At 44.3% G+C, this 14,843-nt stretch overlaps 2 protein-coding genes across 3 annotated transcripts; one reads left to right on the forward strand and one right to left on the reverse strand.

The window, feature by feature from the left end:
• The first annotated feature begins 536 nt into the window (after nt 1-536).
• LOC310865635 (uncharacterized protein) lies at nt 537-7,454 on the forward strand. 2 transcript variants are annotated; one of them, XM_083774812.1, is made up of 3 exons: nt 537-708; nt 4,462-4,785; nt 5,757-7,454. In XM_083774812.1, exons 1-3 carry the CDS (start codon nt 636-638, stop codon nt 5,816-5,818), a joined length of 459 nt encoding a protein of 152 aa, XP_083630938.1. In that variant the 5' UTR covers nt 537-635; the 3' UTR covers nt 5,819-7,454. The 2 variants fall into 2 exon arrangements, with proteins under 2 accessions (XP_083630938.1, XP_083630939.1); XM_083774813.1 differs by having other exon boundaries at nt 5,760-7,454.
• Nucleotides 7,455-9,856: 2,402 nt separating this feature from the next.
• LOC310865267 (ELAV-like protein 1-B) lies at nt 9,857-10,906 on the reverse strand (the record flags this gene model as incomplete). The annotated part of the gene is made up of 1 exon (XM_083774292.1): nt 9,857-10,906. The coding sequence occupies one exon, from the start codon at nt 10,904-10,906 to the stop codon at nt 9,857-9,859; it is 1,050 nt and encodes a 349-aa protein (XP_083630418.1).
• Between the last annotated feature and the right edge of the window lie 3,937 nt (nt 10,907-14,843).

The following is a 14,843-nucleotide window of genomic DNA, read 5'->3' on the forward strand; positions in this document are numbered from 1 at the left end:
ATAAGGACTGTTGAGTTTTGCCCTCTATATTTGTTTACAATTTCCTTCAAAGCATACACAGATCAGTGCCATGCTTGGGTTTGAATCTTAACTGATTGTCTGCGGAGTCAATGTACTCATTCATCTTGTCCAACAGAATCCTTTCCAATACTTATATTTAAGATGCTCAGCAGCAATGCCAGAGAGAAACAAAGAGAGGAAGAATGGAAGAGAGAGAGAAGAAATGAGATTACTAATCTCTCTATACAGCTGCTGACAATCAAGATTTCAAACCTGTGAAACAGGTTCATCCTCATCCCCCTCCTCCTCCCATCCCTGTGTCCTCATCTCACTTTCCACCTTATGCTACCAGATACTGTTCAGTCAAATGCTTTCCCTCTTCCTCTTCGTCTTCCCGTCCCGACCCCTCCTGCCTCGTTCCCTCCCTACATCACCCCCTCCTGGCCACACCCTGAGCTTCCCGGCCAATCAGACAAGGCCTGGGGGATGAGGGTGCCAGGCTTTATAAACGCCTAGTGCCACAAAAACTATGTCACACACTATACACACAGAGAGTAGACACAGAGCTACAGTGGGACCATAACTCTGTCACACACACACACACACACACGTAGACACACAGAGACAGTGGAACCATGTCTTTCTTCTCCTCATTCCTGGGGAAGGTCGGCGGGGACAGCTTTGTGGACAAGGCTGTGGACAAAGTGGGTGAGTACAGAAGGAAAGGAAACAATTCGCCCACTGTTTTGCACCTGTAAATCTGTGATGTAACGACACATTGATTCTGATTGTGATTCTATAGATGAATCTCTTCTCTCTCTACTTGAGTTACGATTCCGGCATCACAGCATTATATTTTCTGAGTTGTACCTTCCTACTTTTGGTGGTTGGTGATTCTCAAAGTGGGGTCTGGGGGTCCCCTGCAGGGGTCCTTCAGTGGGCTTCCAGTGGGTCCCAGTTTTATACTTTTGGCTGTTGGAAAATAGTAGATCTACAAACTCATCACGAGTTATGCATTGTGGATTTGTATAGGCTCTATAAAAAGTATATAAGGGAGTGGTCCGATCCGGAATGTGGGAACTGGGAAAGCATTGAAGTTTGTTGTTGTTGTTCAGTTGCCAAGCACACACACATACACACACACACACACACACACACACACACACACACACACACACACACACACGCACACACGCACACACGCACACACACACACGCCTGTCTAACCAGCACATACACAGTGACCAGTTTGCCCAGTTTGGAGTGTGGGAGAGGACAGGCTAATGAGGACTGTGGCACAGACTAACCCGGTGACACACACTGCCCACACAAACGTCATGACAACCATTAGAACTACAAACAAAAACCCTTTCAAATCAGTGTCTGTGAACAGTGTCTGCACAGTGTTTTCCCCCAGAACAGGGATGCTAGGGTTCACGAGGTTCATACAATCTAAACCAAATGAATAACCTTCCTGCTCTCGTGAACAAAATACCAGATGAGAGTATATTTTCACAGTTACAGAACAGTAGGTTACAGTAGCCTATTCTCGAATAGTGGCTGAAACACATCGATGTATTATGATTACAATTATAAGACTATATACTGTACCTTCAGCGGTACAGTAGGGTCAGGCTGATTGAATCACTGGATCTTTAACAAAAGCTCTGAAGGTAAATGTGTCAAACAGAGACACTTTCTTTGTTTACGACATTATACTGTATCTTTGTGTTCACCACGCCACCACTCCCTTCTTCCAGAACACGAGGCCCGCGGGATCTCCCAGTTTGTTCTCAACCAGTCGGACCACATTCCTGATGTTTTTTTTTACTTTATTACTACTATAGATGCTATATAGTATACACTATAGTATCGGCATCGTATTACATTAGTGTTTCCCAAACAATGGATCAGGACACCATTTTTGTACAAAAGTTGTATGTGTTGTAAATATCTCTTTTTAACCTGTCAAAACAGGTCAAAACAAAACTAAATTGTAGATTGGCTATTGACTTTTGCTATTAAATAGTGCATAGCCTACGTGATCAATTCATAATGTAGGCCTACTGTATATTTGTACGTTTGGGTCCCAGGGAGACGGCACATTTCTATTTTTATATTTTTATATAATACACTCGTCCTGAGAGAGACTTAATGTTTAACCCAGACCTGCGAGGCTGATTCTGCAAAGGTCTCCTCATACTTTCAAGACTTTTCAAAAATGTAAAATAAAAATAGCACATCGCAGCACGGCACAAAGTGACGCACTGTGAGCTTGTAGATCTGCAACACAAAAAACTCTGAAATGACACATGATGCTTTGGTTTAATGGGCTGATTCATGGCTGCCTTATAAGCATACTGAACCCTCTCTCCTCTCATCTGTCACCAAGGTTTCATTTAACTACTGTTACGTACTGTACAGTACACACACACATCATGTTTACTTTTACAGGGGCTACAAGTGGCAACAGCGGTTAAATAGCTCAATATTCCCATAGTAATTATTTGCTATAGACAGTTGTGTGGGTGTTTGTTCATCTCACCTGCTCTTTAGTGAACGGAAAATACATGTTCAGGCTGTGACACCAATTTCATCCAATCAGGAGAGAGAACTCATGATCATCATAACGAAACGATAAAAAAAAAAGTGCCCCAAAAAAATTGGGCACTTTCTCCTGATTGAATGACATTTGTAAAATGTCTGTTTACTAAAGAGCTAGAGACGCCGAGACCCCTTACCGGACAAACACTCTTTACTTTCACAATAGAGCTTGTAGATCTGCTATTCATGGCATAAATCAGGCTGTAGTCTGATATGTACAAGAACACACTCTGACACAACATAATGTTCTTTTTAATACGGTTACTCCTAAACTAGATTAGCCAATGAAAAGTAGTGTGCCAAGTATGATTTGTTCATGATGAGGTTAACGTCCGACTCGCACATTCAACAAATCCTATAAGTCCGTAGATTGTGAACAACAACAGCCTTTATTCTCTCACTTTGCCACCAGACTCGCAATCAAACGCCACGCAGTGCTTATTACGCCTGTGTCAAAGCACTGTTTAGATGCCAGCGTTACATAGAGACTCTCTCTATGTGAGCCTGGCCTCTGGCCCAGACCAAAACACTAACACAAAACCACTATTATGACTGCACACACAACTAGCCTACAATTTGTGACGCTTTATAGTTTTGATACATTTTCTTTTGCGTTATCAGGGCGTTCGTTGGGACAAAATGCAGGCCAAATGTGTCCAAATATAGAATTCCTTTTTATGTGTGCTGAAGTTTTCAAAGAGGATTCCTGATGGTATTTTGGCTGTTGAATAGGGAAGCTTGAACTGGGAGGGGTGATTTACATCATGCAAAGCTTACCCTTCTCATTTTACGTGGCATTCCTGTAATTTTTAGCTGAAGGCCATGTCATATGCTGCGTTCACACTGGCAGATGCAAAAGCCTAGAATTTAGACTCTCGTAGATGTATTTATCGATTCTGACATTTTCAAATCTATGAGTCTAAAGCGAACTTAGAGCCCCATGGTTTTGAGCTTAACAGAATTCAGTTCTAGTCAGTCGTGAGCGCCGTGTGCATAAAAACGAGCACGCTTGCAACAATTTCACGAGACCGTGCCCACGTAATACGTACGCTTGCGTTGTCGCCCCTCGACTTCTCTGAAAATGAAATACTAGGCACGTTAATCGCTGCCCGTTAGAAAGGACCTTAACTCTGAGGTCTGAGCTACGCATGATTCCAACAGTAGAACTAGCATGGCCTTGTATTACAGTATATGATTAGCAGCAGAACTAGCCACCTCAGCTCTAACTGTTACATATAGTACTAGTTATATTGTATTCACATTGCAGATTGGTTAAAATAACCTTTTATTGATTCAATTAAATTCCGTATTGTGGCTTTAAGAGAGAAGGTCTCGTCTGTTCCTTCTGGCTCCGTTTGAAAGTCACTCTTTATTTCTGGGTTTTCCTGTTGCCAGATCGCCATAGAAACATGTTCGCAATCCAGGGCAGGAATGCAGTCTGGCAGAGAAGCAGTCTACTGCTGCACCCTACAAGGAAAAACGTTGTTCAACTACTGTAGTACAGTGGTTTTCATATCAAGGCCCATTATTTATAGCGTCTTAGACCAAGGACTTTGAATATGTTGTTGTTGGATAAACTTTTGTACACAATTCTATTCTGTATTGTGGTACCATGGAGAGACAGTGAAACATTGATCCAAAATAATGCTACTCCTACATTCTCAAATTGTGTAAACTTCTTGTAATTTCCAATTTGTAAATTCCAATTTTCAGTACTTTTACTTCTACTCTTTAACATCAAACATGTACTGTATGCACTCAATCTCTCACACTCACAGTATACAGTACACCTCATCTGATGTCTGCGATTACACAGGACCATAATTAAATTAAAATGACCTTTGTGTGGCTCTGCAGCGGATGTGGCCAAGGAGAAGGCGAAGGAGTTCTTCTCGGGAGGAGACGACAAGGAAGATGAGAAGGAGAAGGAGAAGGAAGGAGGAGGAGGAGGCTTGCCAGGATTCCTCAACTTTGGCGGCGACAAAGACGACAAGAAGGACGACGACAAGGAGGGAGGGCTGGCGGGTCTGCTCAATTTCGGAGGTGGCAAAGATGACAAGGAGGAGAAGAAGGGAGGCTTCGCCGGTCTGCTCTCTGAACAGGAGGGTTCACCAAGCTCAGGAGGAGGAGGAGGAGGAGGAGGAGCAGGAGGAGCAGGAGAAGAGAGCGGAAAAGGAGGAGGTAAGATGGACTGACATTGTTTCAGTGGTGCACAAAGTACATGTGCGTTACTTCAGTAAAAGTATCAATACTGCGATACAGAAATACTCTGTGCTTCTTGTGGCTGAAGTTGGCTTGAGACGGCCTGCCTCCATGGCGGTAGCCTGGGCAGCGTTCCATTTTGGGTTTATGATCCGGTCGGGAGCGGATCATAACCTTCGTCATGTTGTAGGTCAGGGATGTCAAACTCAAATACACAGTGGGCCAAAATAAATAAATTGGTACAAGTCGAGGGCCGGACTGTGTTTCAACAGACGGGCCATTTTGGGGCAGAGGGGTAGGCTGCAGGGTAGCTGAATGTTGACCACAAGTGATATACTTTCACTGCTGATCAATAGTGAAGAGAAGACGCATGCTTGCGCTTGCGGGCCCTCGATACGTGACAATGCACTCGCAGTGCATTGTGGGACTTGTAGTATTATGGTGGTCCGTGCAATATACCAGAGGGCCAGTTCTAATACTAATTAAATATCATCCCACGGGCCAAAGATAATTCATTCACGGGCCTGATTTGGCCCCCGGGCCTTGAGTTTGACATATATGTTGTAGGTAATGATTTGTAGTCATCTGGCAGCAAACCAACAAGGCGGAATCAGAAGTACCCAAAATACTTCCCGCGGTCATAATTTTAGGGCCTATCCAATAAAATCATTGATGCAGCGTAGTTTAGCTGATTTTTTTTAAATATAAATGTGAGTGTACGGTACATTCCAGATACTATTTGGCGTCTGTATAACTTTGTTGTAACTTTGTTTGTACGATCGCGGGGACTTATTTTGGGTACCCGTCATCAACCCACAGAACAACTTCAAAGCACTTAGGCCAATCAATAGTCTGATAGTCTGAAAACGGGATGTCCTGTTCAGTGCACGGTCAGCATCCCAAATGGGGTGGCTATTGACATGAATGCCCTCTTTCTGTCCGTTTCCCAGCAGGGTTCAGTTTGACTGACACGTTGAGTGATATCGCTGGAGACATGGCCAAGGAAGACTAGTGGGACCACAGCGACCGAACGACCGACCGACCACCGACGAGCCTGCTCGACGAGTCTGCTCCATCCATCTCACTGCATCAACTCTACAACCCAGTGTCACTCACACAAACCCAACCACCACTGGGCCTTAGTGGAGTATCATCGTTATAATGGTCACGTTTCGACAATGCACACATGCACTGTATACGGGGAGGGGTTCAGTTCAGTGCTCACAAAGATGTAGGCGACAAAGCCCCCCGATTTCACCCTACACCTAAACTAGGTTTCTCGCCCCATTACTAACCCTGTCCCTAACCCTATAAGCCATAACCGCACTCAAAGCCACGTTGTCGGACTAATGCGCCATTCGAGCGGATTCCCATTCAGGGGGCGAGTCAAAATAATATGCAAAATAGCCTCTTTAACTAGTAACTTAGTAACTAGTTAAAGTAGTCTTCTTACTAATGCCACATAAAAAGATATACATATGATGTGTAAAATTAAATATGCCTCTGTGTTTGGAAATGAAAGCACACAAAGTACTGATGTAGTAGATTAAAAACACAATTCATAACTTTTTGTATAGTTGTATATATTGCAATAATCCTGTGTGGTTGTCAGAAAATCCCGGTCGTGTCTCATAATTATACACCCTTGGACACACCATTTGGGAACCACTGGCCTGGACTAATATTAATATCATCTCATGCAGTGTAATCTGTATATTTATCTTTGGAACCGACTCAACCGAGTCAAACTAAATGTAACGCTTTGACTCCTACAATTCCGAGTTCTTGTCAGGTTGGGGGGGTCCCCATCGTGGGGGGGTCCCCATCGTGGGGGGGTCCCCATCGGCCTGAAGAAGGTGAGAACCACTCCATTAGTCCATGCAGCTCAGGTTGGTCACTCGTGAACACCTGGGCGTCAACTGCGTCATTTTTTCCTTTTGCTTGTTATGGAAACAAATGTTTTTTTTAAAAGCCCCTAAGATTTATTTTCCCTGCACTTATAATAGTCATTTGTTTCTTATATATATCTGTGTCTTTCAAGCATTTTTAAATATTGTGGTTGACCTTTTGTGCAAATAAACTAAACCATTGACCATTTGTGGGATGGTTAGAGACAGCAGTGGACGAAGGACTCGACTCCAGTATGTGAGTTCTTCATCCGGTCAAGTTTTACTCAAAGTTGCTAAGTCAAATTTTGTACTCGAGTTAGAGTAAAGTACAACATTAAACTATGAATTGTAGTGAAAGTGAAAGTAAAAACCACATCCATGTGAAGCTAGCATTACGCCACAGGCATGTTTAATCTCTGGGACCCCATATTCGATACTGTCAAATCCTCAATGTCAATTTAACTCTGAAGAGCGTACAAAAATACAGACCCATAAAGGATCCATTTGGACTTCACGTTGAGAACCACAACGCCAGCATTTGCCCGCGTAGCAGATATCTTAGCTTATTTTGGCCAATAAGCGCGGTTAGTGAAAAGGCACAATAGAAGTGAACAAGTGTGATTTGCATGTTTGCCCAGCAGAGCGCTGTGCTGTTGTAACACAACCTCTAGCAGGGTCTGTAATCGCAATGTATTAGACTACTGTTTGCATGGATGCTGTGTGTGGAATGTTTATAATAAAGTTCATTGTCCAAATGTACAGTATGCTGCCTCCAGTGTATATTTACAGTTTATGAATAATCGTTTTTGTTAACCAAACTTGATAGATCAGTGCTTAAATGTTTGCTTTTCATGTGTTTATAAACAAACAAACTCACACAGCCAGCCAGCCAGCCAGAGACACACATAGCTATCTATAGGAGTGGTTGCACCACTCAAAAATCACACCCATGTGAAGTGAGGGGTGCTCTTATCATTATACATCATCATACATCATCTCATGAACAACTGAATTTACGTGATTGGTTGGTTAAATTTACATCATATTTGACCTAATTTCTCCTTTCATTGTTAATGGTAAATATGAGATGTGTGGGGTCAAGATTTAGTGGACATTTGACCTAATTTCTCCTTGCATTGTCAAAGTCAAAGTCATACGATTTATCACGCTCGTTACCGTGCTCAGCCAATCTAAACATCACAAATGTCACTCCGGCCAATCACTTTTGGCGTCTTCACTTTTCTGCCCTCACTTTTATCCTCAATGTGTAGGCTACTTTGCTCAGCCAATCAAATCATTGTGTTTGTGTTTAATGTTTGCATTACCAGACGGCCCTCACTTCACACAAGTGTGATTTTTTTTTAACGATTTTGACCAGTGCATGTCCTGTTAGTCAGCATTAGCTGTTTCCGCTTTTCACGACAAGGACGTACAGTTCTGAGAGGCAAACATAAATTAATTCCTGCTAAAACCTTTTTTTTCTGTCAACCGTGTGGGAAGGGGAAGAAACATCTAAAATGGAAAATCTTTTTATTGTGCAAATCCTTGAATATGTATTGATTCAGAGCGAATGATTTACATATCATTTTTGGGGTCCTTGACATGAAATAGTTTGAGAACCACTGATATAGAAACATTTTTATTTTCCGATAACTGGATTTAGAAGCCTTTCTTTTATCGGCCTCAGGTCGGGTTAAGTTTTATGTTTTAGTATATAAAAATGAGATGTGCCCCCTCGCCATTTACAACTCAGTCGCCTTGTAAATGGCCGGCACACTGTATAACATGACTTGCTCCCACTCGGTGATATTTATGTACACTAGTCAAAGCGTGCATAAATGTCACCGAGTGGGCGCATGTTATTTTTTTACAGTGTGTACTGGACACCATTTTCTTTTACTTGTTTTATCAGACTTTGATGCAGTGTGCAGACACTAGCCCTAAGCCAAGTACTAGAGGCCTGGCTTCTCAAACCCTTTTTAATTATTTTGTTTTTTGCACTTTTATCAGACTTTGATGCTGTGTGCACACAGTGCACTCACCGAAGGCGGTCGCATTTGTTCTTCCCTCTCCCTCCCTCGTGTGTGTACCACTGTTTTAGCCTGTTTTTGCTAGAATTTTGTATTTCCATTCAGTCATGCGGGTCCCACGTCTTCTTTTCTCTTTGCGATGCAAAGCATCCAATATAGCGCCATCCATGGCAGCTGTGGTGCTGCCCTCTATGTACTCTGCTGTTCACCAAACCAAATTCCTAACATGTTTTAGATGTCATGGCAATTAAAGGCTTCTGATTCTGATTCTTCTTAATTCTAACCCTAACCCAAGTCCTAGCTAAATAAAGTTTTGTATAAATTATCGTCTCAGTCATTATGTCCACCGATTTTTTTGTTTCGTTTCCCCCCCCCCCCCCCCACATATATACACATTATTATTGTATTTCGTTGAAATATTTAACATGGTTAATTTATAGTGTATATACATGGGAGTTCAAATTTGGAATCTTGCATTATAAACATGCATACGCGATACTGCACATCTTAGTCCTCAGTCCTGCCACGTATGACGAGACTGAGGCCACAATGTTGTGTGGGTGGGATCGATCAAACTTTGACAAGATGTGGTTCAATTATGATATGATTTTTGGTCCTAAAATTGTCAACAAAGCAGTAGCCTAGCTGATGGAATGGCATAGGGTTTGGGGGGGGGGGTCTTAAGTTCACAATGGGTCTCCTTGGGAGACATTGTGAGCTTCACTAGAGATCTGTCTTAGATCAACAACAAAAAAAAGAGTGCACCAAATACAGCTTTACCGAGTATAAAGGGTCTCCAAGTTTTTCCTTGGTCTCTCCTATGCCCATGCAGTGGTCAGCTAAGCTTGGTTTCCAAGCAGCTGATTTGTTTTGACCAATCCATGATGGTAGCATTTAAGGCTCATCATACATAGTCTGGATTTTCGGTGGTGAGGTGACCACCGAACTACAACATGACGTCACGAGCCGCGGTGAAGAGCAAACCAGCGCCACCGCTCCAGCCCTTCTCTCTGTTTTTACTCACCACCGCTCAACGTTATTTTGCGGTGGTCATGGTGGTCAGCTCACCACCGAAAATCCAGCCTATATGAATAGGCCTTTATAGTGAGCAACAACAAGTAAGCAGACCTTTTATTTATCGTAGGGCCTAAATACGGCGGACCTCTCGCGGGAACGTTTATCCGGCGTCTCCTCGACCTTCCCGAAGGAGACCTGCAGGGTGTTCTCTCCGACGCGGAAGCCGTTGAGCCCGGAGATGGCGTTGATGGCCTCCTCGTAGTTTGCCATGGTGACGAAGGCCAGCCCGCGGCACTTGTTGGTGCGGAAGTCTCGGATCACCCTGACGTCGGCGACGGTGCCAAAGTTGGCGAACATGTTGGAGAGGAGGTCCTCGTCCGCGTCGGGGTCCAGATTGTGGATGAACAGAACGCTGGCCTGGGGACGCCGGCTTTGACCGGGGTCGGAGGCCTTGGACGCCTTCGGGTTCTGGTGGAAGACCTTCCGCTGGCCGCCAGGGCCCTTATTGCCCTTTGAGTCGGCGCCCTTGCCCTTTGCGTCGGCGCCCTTGCCCTTGGAGTCCGGGCCCTTGCACAGGATGGGCTTGGAGATCCTGATCTCCTCGGAGGCCCCGGGGGGCTTGGTGCCGTTCATCTGCCGGGTGGCCTCCAGCGCCTCGGAGCGCTTGTCGAAGCGGATGAAGGCCGCGCCGCGGGGCTTGCCCTCGGCGTCCATCAGCATGCGGGAGTTGATGATGCGGCCGTGCGGGGCGAACATCTGCTCCACGGCCTCCAGGGTCATGGTCCTGGGCAGGTTGCACACGTAGATGTTGGCGTCCTGGATGGCCTCGGAGCTGGGCCGCGCGTAGGACACCTTGATGACCTTGTCCTGCAGCTGGTGCTTGTTCAGCGTGTCGATGGCCTTGGCGGCGTCGCACGGGTCCACGAAGCTCACGAAGCCGTACTGCAGACTGTGGCCCTTCATCTTGTCCCGGATGACGTTGGCGGACTCCACGGCGCCGATGGCGCTGAAGAGGCTCCTCAGCTCCCCCTCCGTCGTGCTCTGGGGCAGGTAGTTGACGATCAGCTTGGTCCTGGCCTTGACGTCCTGCTTGCTCAGCTGGTCCTGCTTGCTCAGGTCCAGGTCGGACCCTTGCAACTGATAAGTGGTATCGTAAAAGGTCATGGTTTAATGACTTTATTGACTTTATCAGTTTGGTAAAGCAAGAGAAAAAAACCAAATGAGCTCAATACTAACATTTTGTTCTATATAAGCATATACTTCTAACGTCATTGTCCGTTTTGACATCAGACTCAGAGTTGGGTCAAACTTGTGATTGGCCAAGAGGCATCGTCGACGTTTCCAAATATAGAACCCCGGAGAACGTTTACCTCATATGTACGGTGTCGCAAATGCAGAATTCACTGTGGTGAAATATACGCAAATGCACACCCCTCACGTCCCGAAAACAGCTGTTCTACAAGCTCTCAGCGCGACGTGTGACCACATTATGCCCAAATATGGATTACGCATCTGACATTACAGTATGCCGATTGCACTGATTGTTTCCAAAATATGGACATGCCACATGGCAGCATGATTATGACCAAATGTGACCAGATTATGGTAGTAAGTAAGTAAGCCTTGCCGAGCCATGAGGCCCATATAGGGCAGGAGCCTATCGCCTGTTTCTGTAGCGGAAGCTTCACATACAAGTGCACCCCCTGGCTAGTATGTCACAGGGGACTTATATTAGACTAATCCTAAAACTATTGATGCCGAATGCCAAGCAAGGGCGCACTGGGTCCCATTTTTGAGAGGCGCTACCCCCTCCAACGCCTGGCTTTACCCCTGTGACGTCACGTCTATGGACATTTCATGTTTTCTTTAATATTTATGCCCCCCGTGAAATCAATGTGGCAGCCACAGAGGACATCACGCAGCCGGGGATGGAACCCCGACCTCCCAGTCTCAAGGTGGGAGCGGACACTCTAAACACAAGGCCACTGAGCTTGTCTGATGTCACAGTGATGGGCAGAACTGCCCACATATGGACATTGTCAAGAAAATGAAGACATTATGTCACATGCAACAATCTGAGAGAATCTGATGAGAGAACTACAACATAGACTGGCCATGCGATACGTTGTGCCTGATGAGAGAACTACAACATAGACTGGCCATGCGATACGTTGTGCCTGTGCACCTACCTGAGAACTACAACATAGACTGGCCATGCGATACGTTGTGCCTGATGAGAGAACTACAACATAGACTGGCCATGTGCGATACGTTGTGCCTGATGAGAGAACTACAACATAGACTGGCCATGTGCGATACGTTGTGCCTGATGAGAGAACTACAACATAGACTGGCCATGTGCGATACGTTGTGCCTGATGAGAGAACTACAACATAGACTGGCCATGTGCGATACGTTGTGCCTGATGAGAGAACTACAACATAGACTGGCCATGTGCGATACGTTGTGCCTGATGAGAGAACTACAACATAGACTGGCCATGTGCGATACGTTGTGCCTGATGAGAGAACTACAACATAGACTGGCCATGTGCGATACGTTGTGCGATGTAAAAATATTATCCAACGATAACAACATATTCAAAGGATGGATTTGATATGAATGTAAACCAATTGACCAAATAATAAAACCACACAACCCAAACGTAATATTTTCATGTTTTAATTTCCGGAAAAAAAAGGGCAAATGCGAGTTTCTCTTAACAGAGATAACCAAAATAAACATTTCCATCTATTTTTCCCCCACATAAATGTATGGAAATGATATATTTTTTTTAAAATGTATTCACTCCCTCCCCATTCTCCCTTCTTTGTGTGTCACCTCAAAGAGCTGTCTGGAATTGTAAGCATTACGTTTACTTTGACTCGCTTCCACAAATAGATTGTGAAAATAGCATAAGAGTTTGCCACTAGTTTGCCACTTTTCGTACGCTATGTTTGACAATTTGGCAAATTTGGTATTAAAGGAACTACAACATGCATTTTAAAACTGTTTTTAATATTTAATATGTTTATTTCCCTTAAATGTATTTCTAATGGATTGAGCCTAAATCACCACCCTGATATAACCAGTCCATGTCATTTCTGTCTGGCTTCTAGGGAGATACCTATGACATAAGTAGCATCAGCTCAGTTGGCCTGTATACATACAAAAACAAATATGATGAGAAAGCCTGATCAAAATTGGGTATTTCTGGGGATAGAAGACACAACACAAAGTGGGAAAAGTTGAATTTCATGTTGTAGGACCTATAAAAAGTCTTAATTAAATGTCCATTAAATTGTCACTTTAGAAATGTGCAGATACCCTGCACATTCTTGTCTGTGTACTGTTGAGTGAGGAAACAGTAGTGTTGCACACTAAGCTAATCATGTTTGTTTTTAAATTTTGTTTTTATCCCACGATTTTGTAACCCATTTTTCACCCCTGTCAATTATCTAATCTGATCCTGGGCTCTACACACCCTCCACCAACCTAGTCCCCATATATGGGGTTCATGGGGAGAGCAACGGACTTGAACTCATGCTTCCTTCATGCCTGAGTGTCCAAGTTGCTCCTTTACACCTGACAGGGGGGAGTTGCTCCTTTACACCTGACAGGGGGGAGTTTACCTGACAGGGGGGAGTGGTTATTCCAACCAGTTCCTTTACCCTCCATCAGGCGCCCCGGCTGGCCAGGGGGAGGCAGTTTAGAGACCAGGATTACTACATGTTTTTGTGAGTGTACCTATACCCTAGGGGACACGGGGAGAACATGCAAACTCCACACAGAAAGGCCCTTTCGCCAACCTGCTAATCATGTCTGGGAACCACTTCAAAAAGATTTACTTAGCCTTGTTTCAGTCTTAGCCTTGTTTCAGTCCACAAACCAATGCAACGCATTGGTTTGAAAACCAGCTTTGGGCTGCCATTCTGAATTGTAACAAAAGATAAGGCAAACATACCCAAGGGGAGTTTAATAAAAAAACCTAAACCACGTTATTCTCAACGGTTTGTGTTTTGTTTGTTTGTTTATAAAGGACTCCCAGTTGTCTCTGTCAGGGGGGAAGCATATTATGTCCAAAACTGTCACTTTTCAGGATTTCAGGTAAAATACGGTAAAGAGAGATGGCGGATGGCGGGGCCAGTGGCTGTTTAGATAGGCCTACCAATGATGGCGGCAAGTGTGTGTGTGTGAGAAAACGACTGCACCTCACAGACACTCTGTTTTCCAGAGCTCCACCTCAGCATGTTGCCATTCATTTACGGTATACTGTATCTGTAGTACCGTACGTCAGCATCGCTCGCAAAAAATAACTCATCGATCAGGTCAGAGAGAATAAAGCACTGGAGCATCTCAACTGAGCTTGTAGATCTTTTTTTTTTGCAAGCTGCACCATTGTTGCGAAGACACTTTTTTTTTGCTATAGCCTACATTTAGGTTTGTCCCTTTTACCGAACCGCTACCAAAGACCCAGGTAGAACCCACTTAAAGCCCACACGGGCTAGCCCAGTTAGGACCCACCTGGGTCCCACATAAAATTGCCAAGGTGGGGCCCACCTAGGACCCAGGTAGCACCCACTTAAAACCCACATGGGCAACCCAGGTGAGAACCATCTGGTGCCCGCTGACATTTCTTTATGGGTCCCATATGGGTATCCCACCTGGCTCCCACATAGGTAGCCCACCTCTAAAACACATGGGACCCACGTTGGCGTGCTGGCTGGGATGATATCTATTGTTTATGCCAGTGTTGATTTTGACGGCAAATTCTGATATAGTTTCAGCCAGAATTTTGAATAAAATTCTGTCAAATGTAGTCATCTGAAAAGTTTTACCTTTAGTCTAGTTTATAGGTTTCAGACAGTAGGCTAAATCTACAGTTGATTTAGTCAACTAAAATCTATTTAGGTGGGCCTTGATGGCGTCATAATGCCTGCGATTTTACAAGCGCAACCAACCATAAAATGAATTGTGTTTAAGTCCTACTGGATCTCTTATCCACCAGTCCCACCCTAAAGTTTTACTCTCGTATTTGGCAGTATTTAGTCTTAAATAGCTTAGTTTTATTCTTCTTTTTTTTTTTGGTTTTCGTCAGTGA

The sequence above is a fragment of the Protomyctophum parallelum genome, assembly GCF_964188405.1.
Source record: "Protomyctophum parallelum genome assembly, chromosome: 10".
NCBI lineage: Eukaryota > Metazoa > Chordata > Actinopteri > Myctophiformes > Myctophidae > Protomyctophum > Protomyctophum parallelum.

Coding starts and splice junctions, on each gene's coding strand:
- LOC310865635 (XM_083774812.1), top strand. CDS start 636: ATGTCTTTCTTCTCCTCATTCCTGGGGAAGGTCGGCGGGGACAGCTTT. Junction 709..4,461: donor CAAGGCTGTGGACAAAGTGG/GTGAGTACAGAA, acceptor GTGGCTCTGCAG/CGGATGTGGCCAAGGAGAAG. Junction 4,786..5,756: donor AGAGAGCGGAAAAGGAGGAG/GTAAGATGGACT, acceptor TCCGTTTCCCAG/CAGGGTTCAGTTTGACTGAC.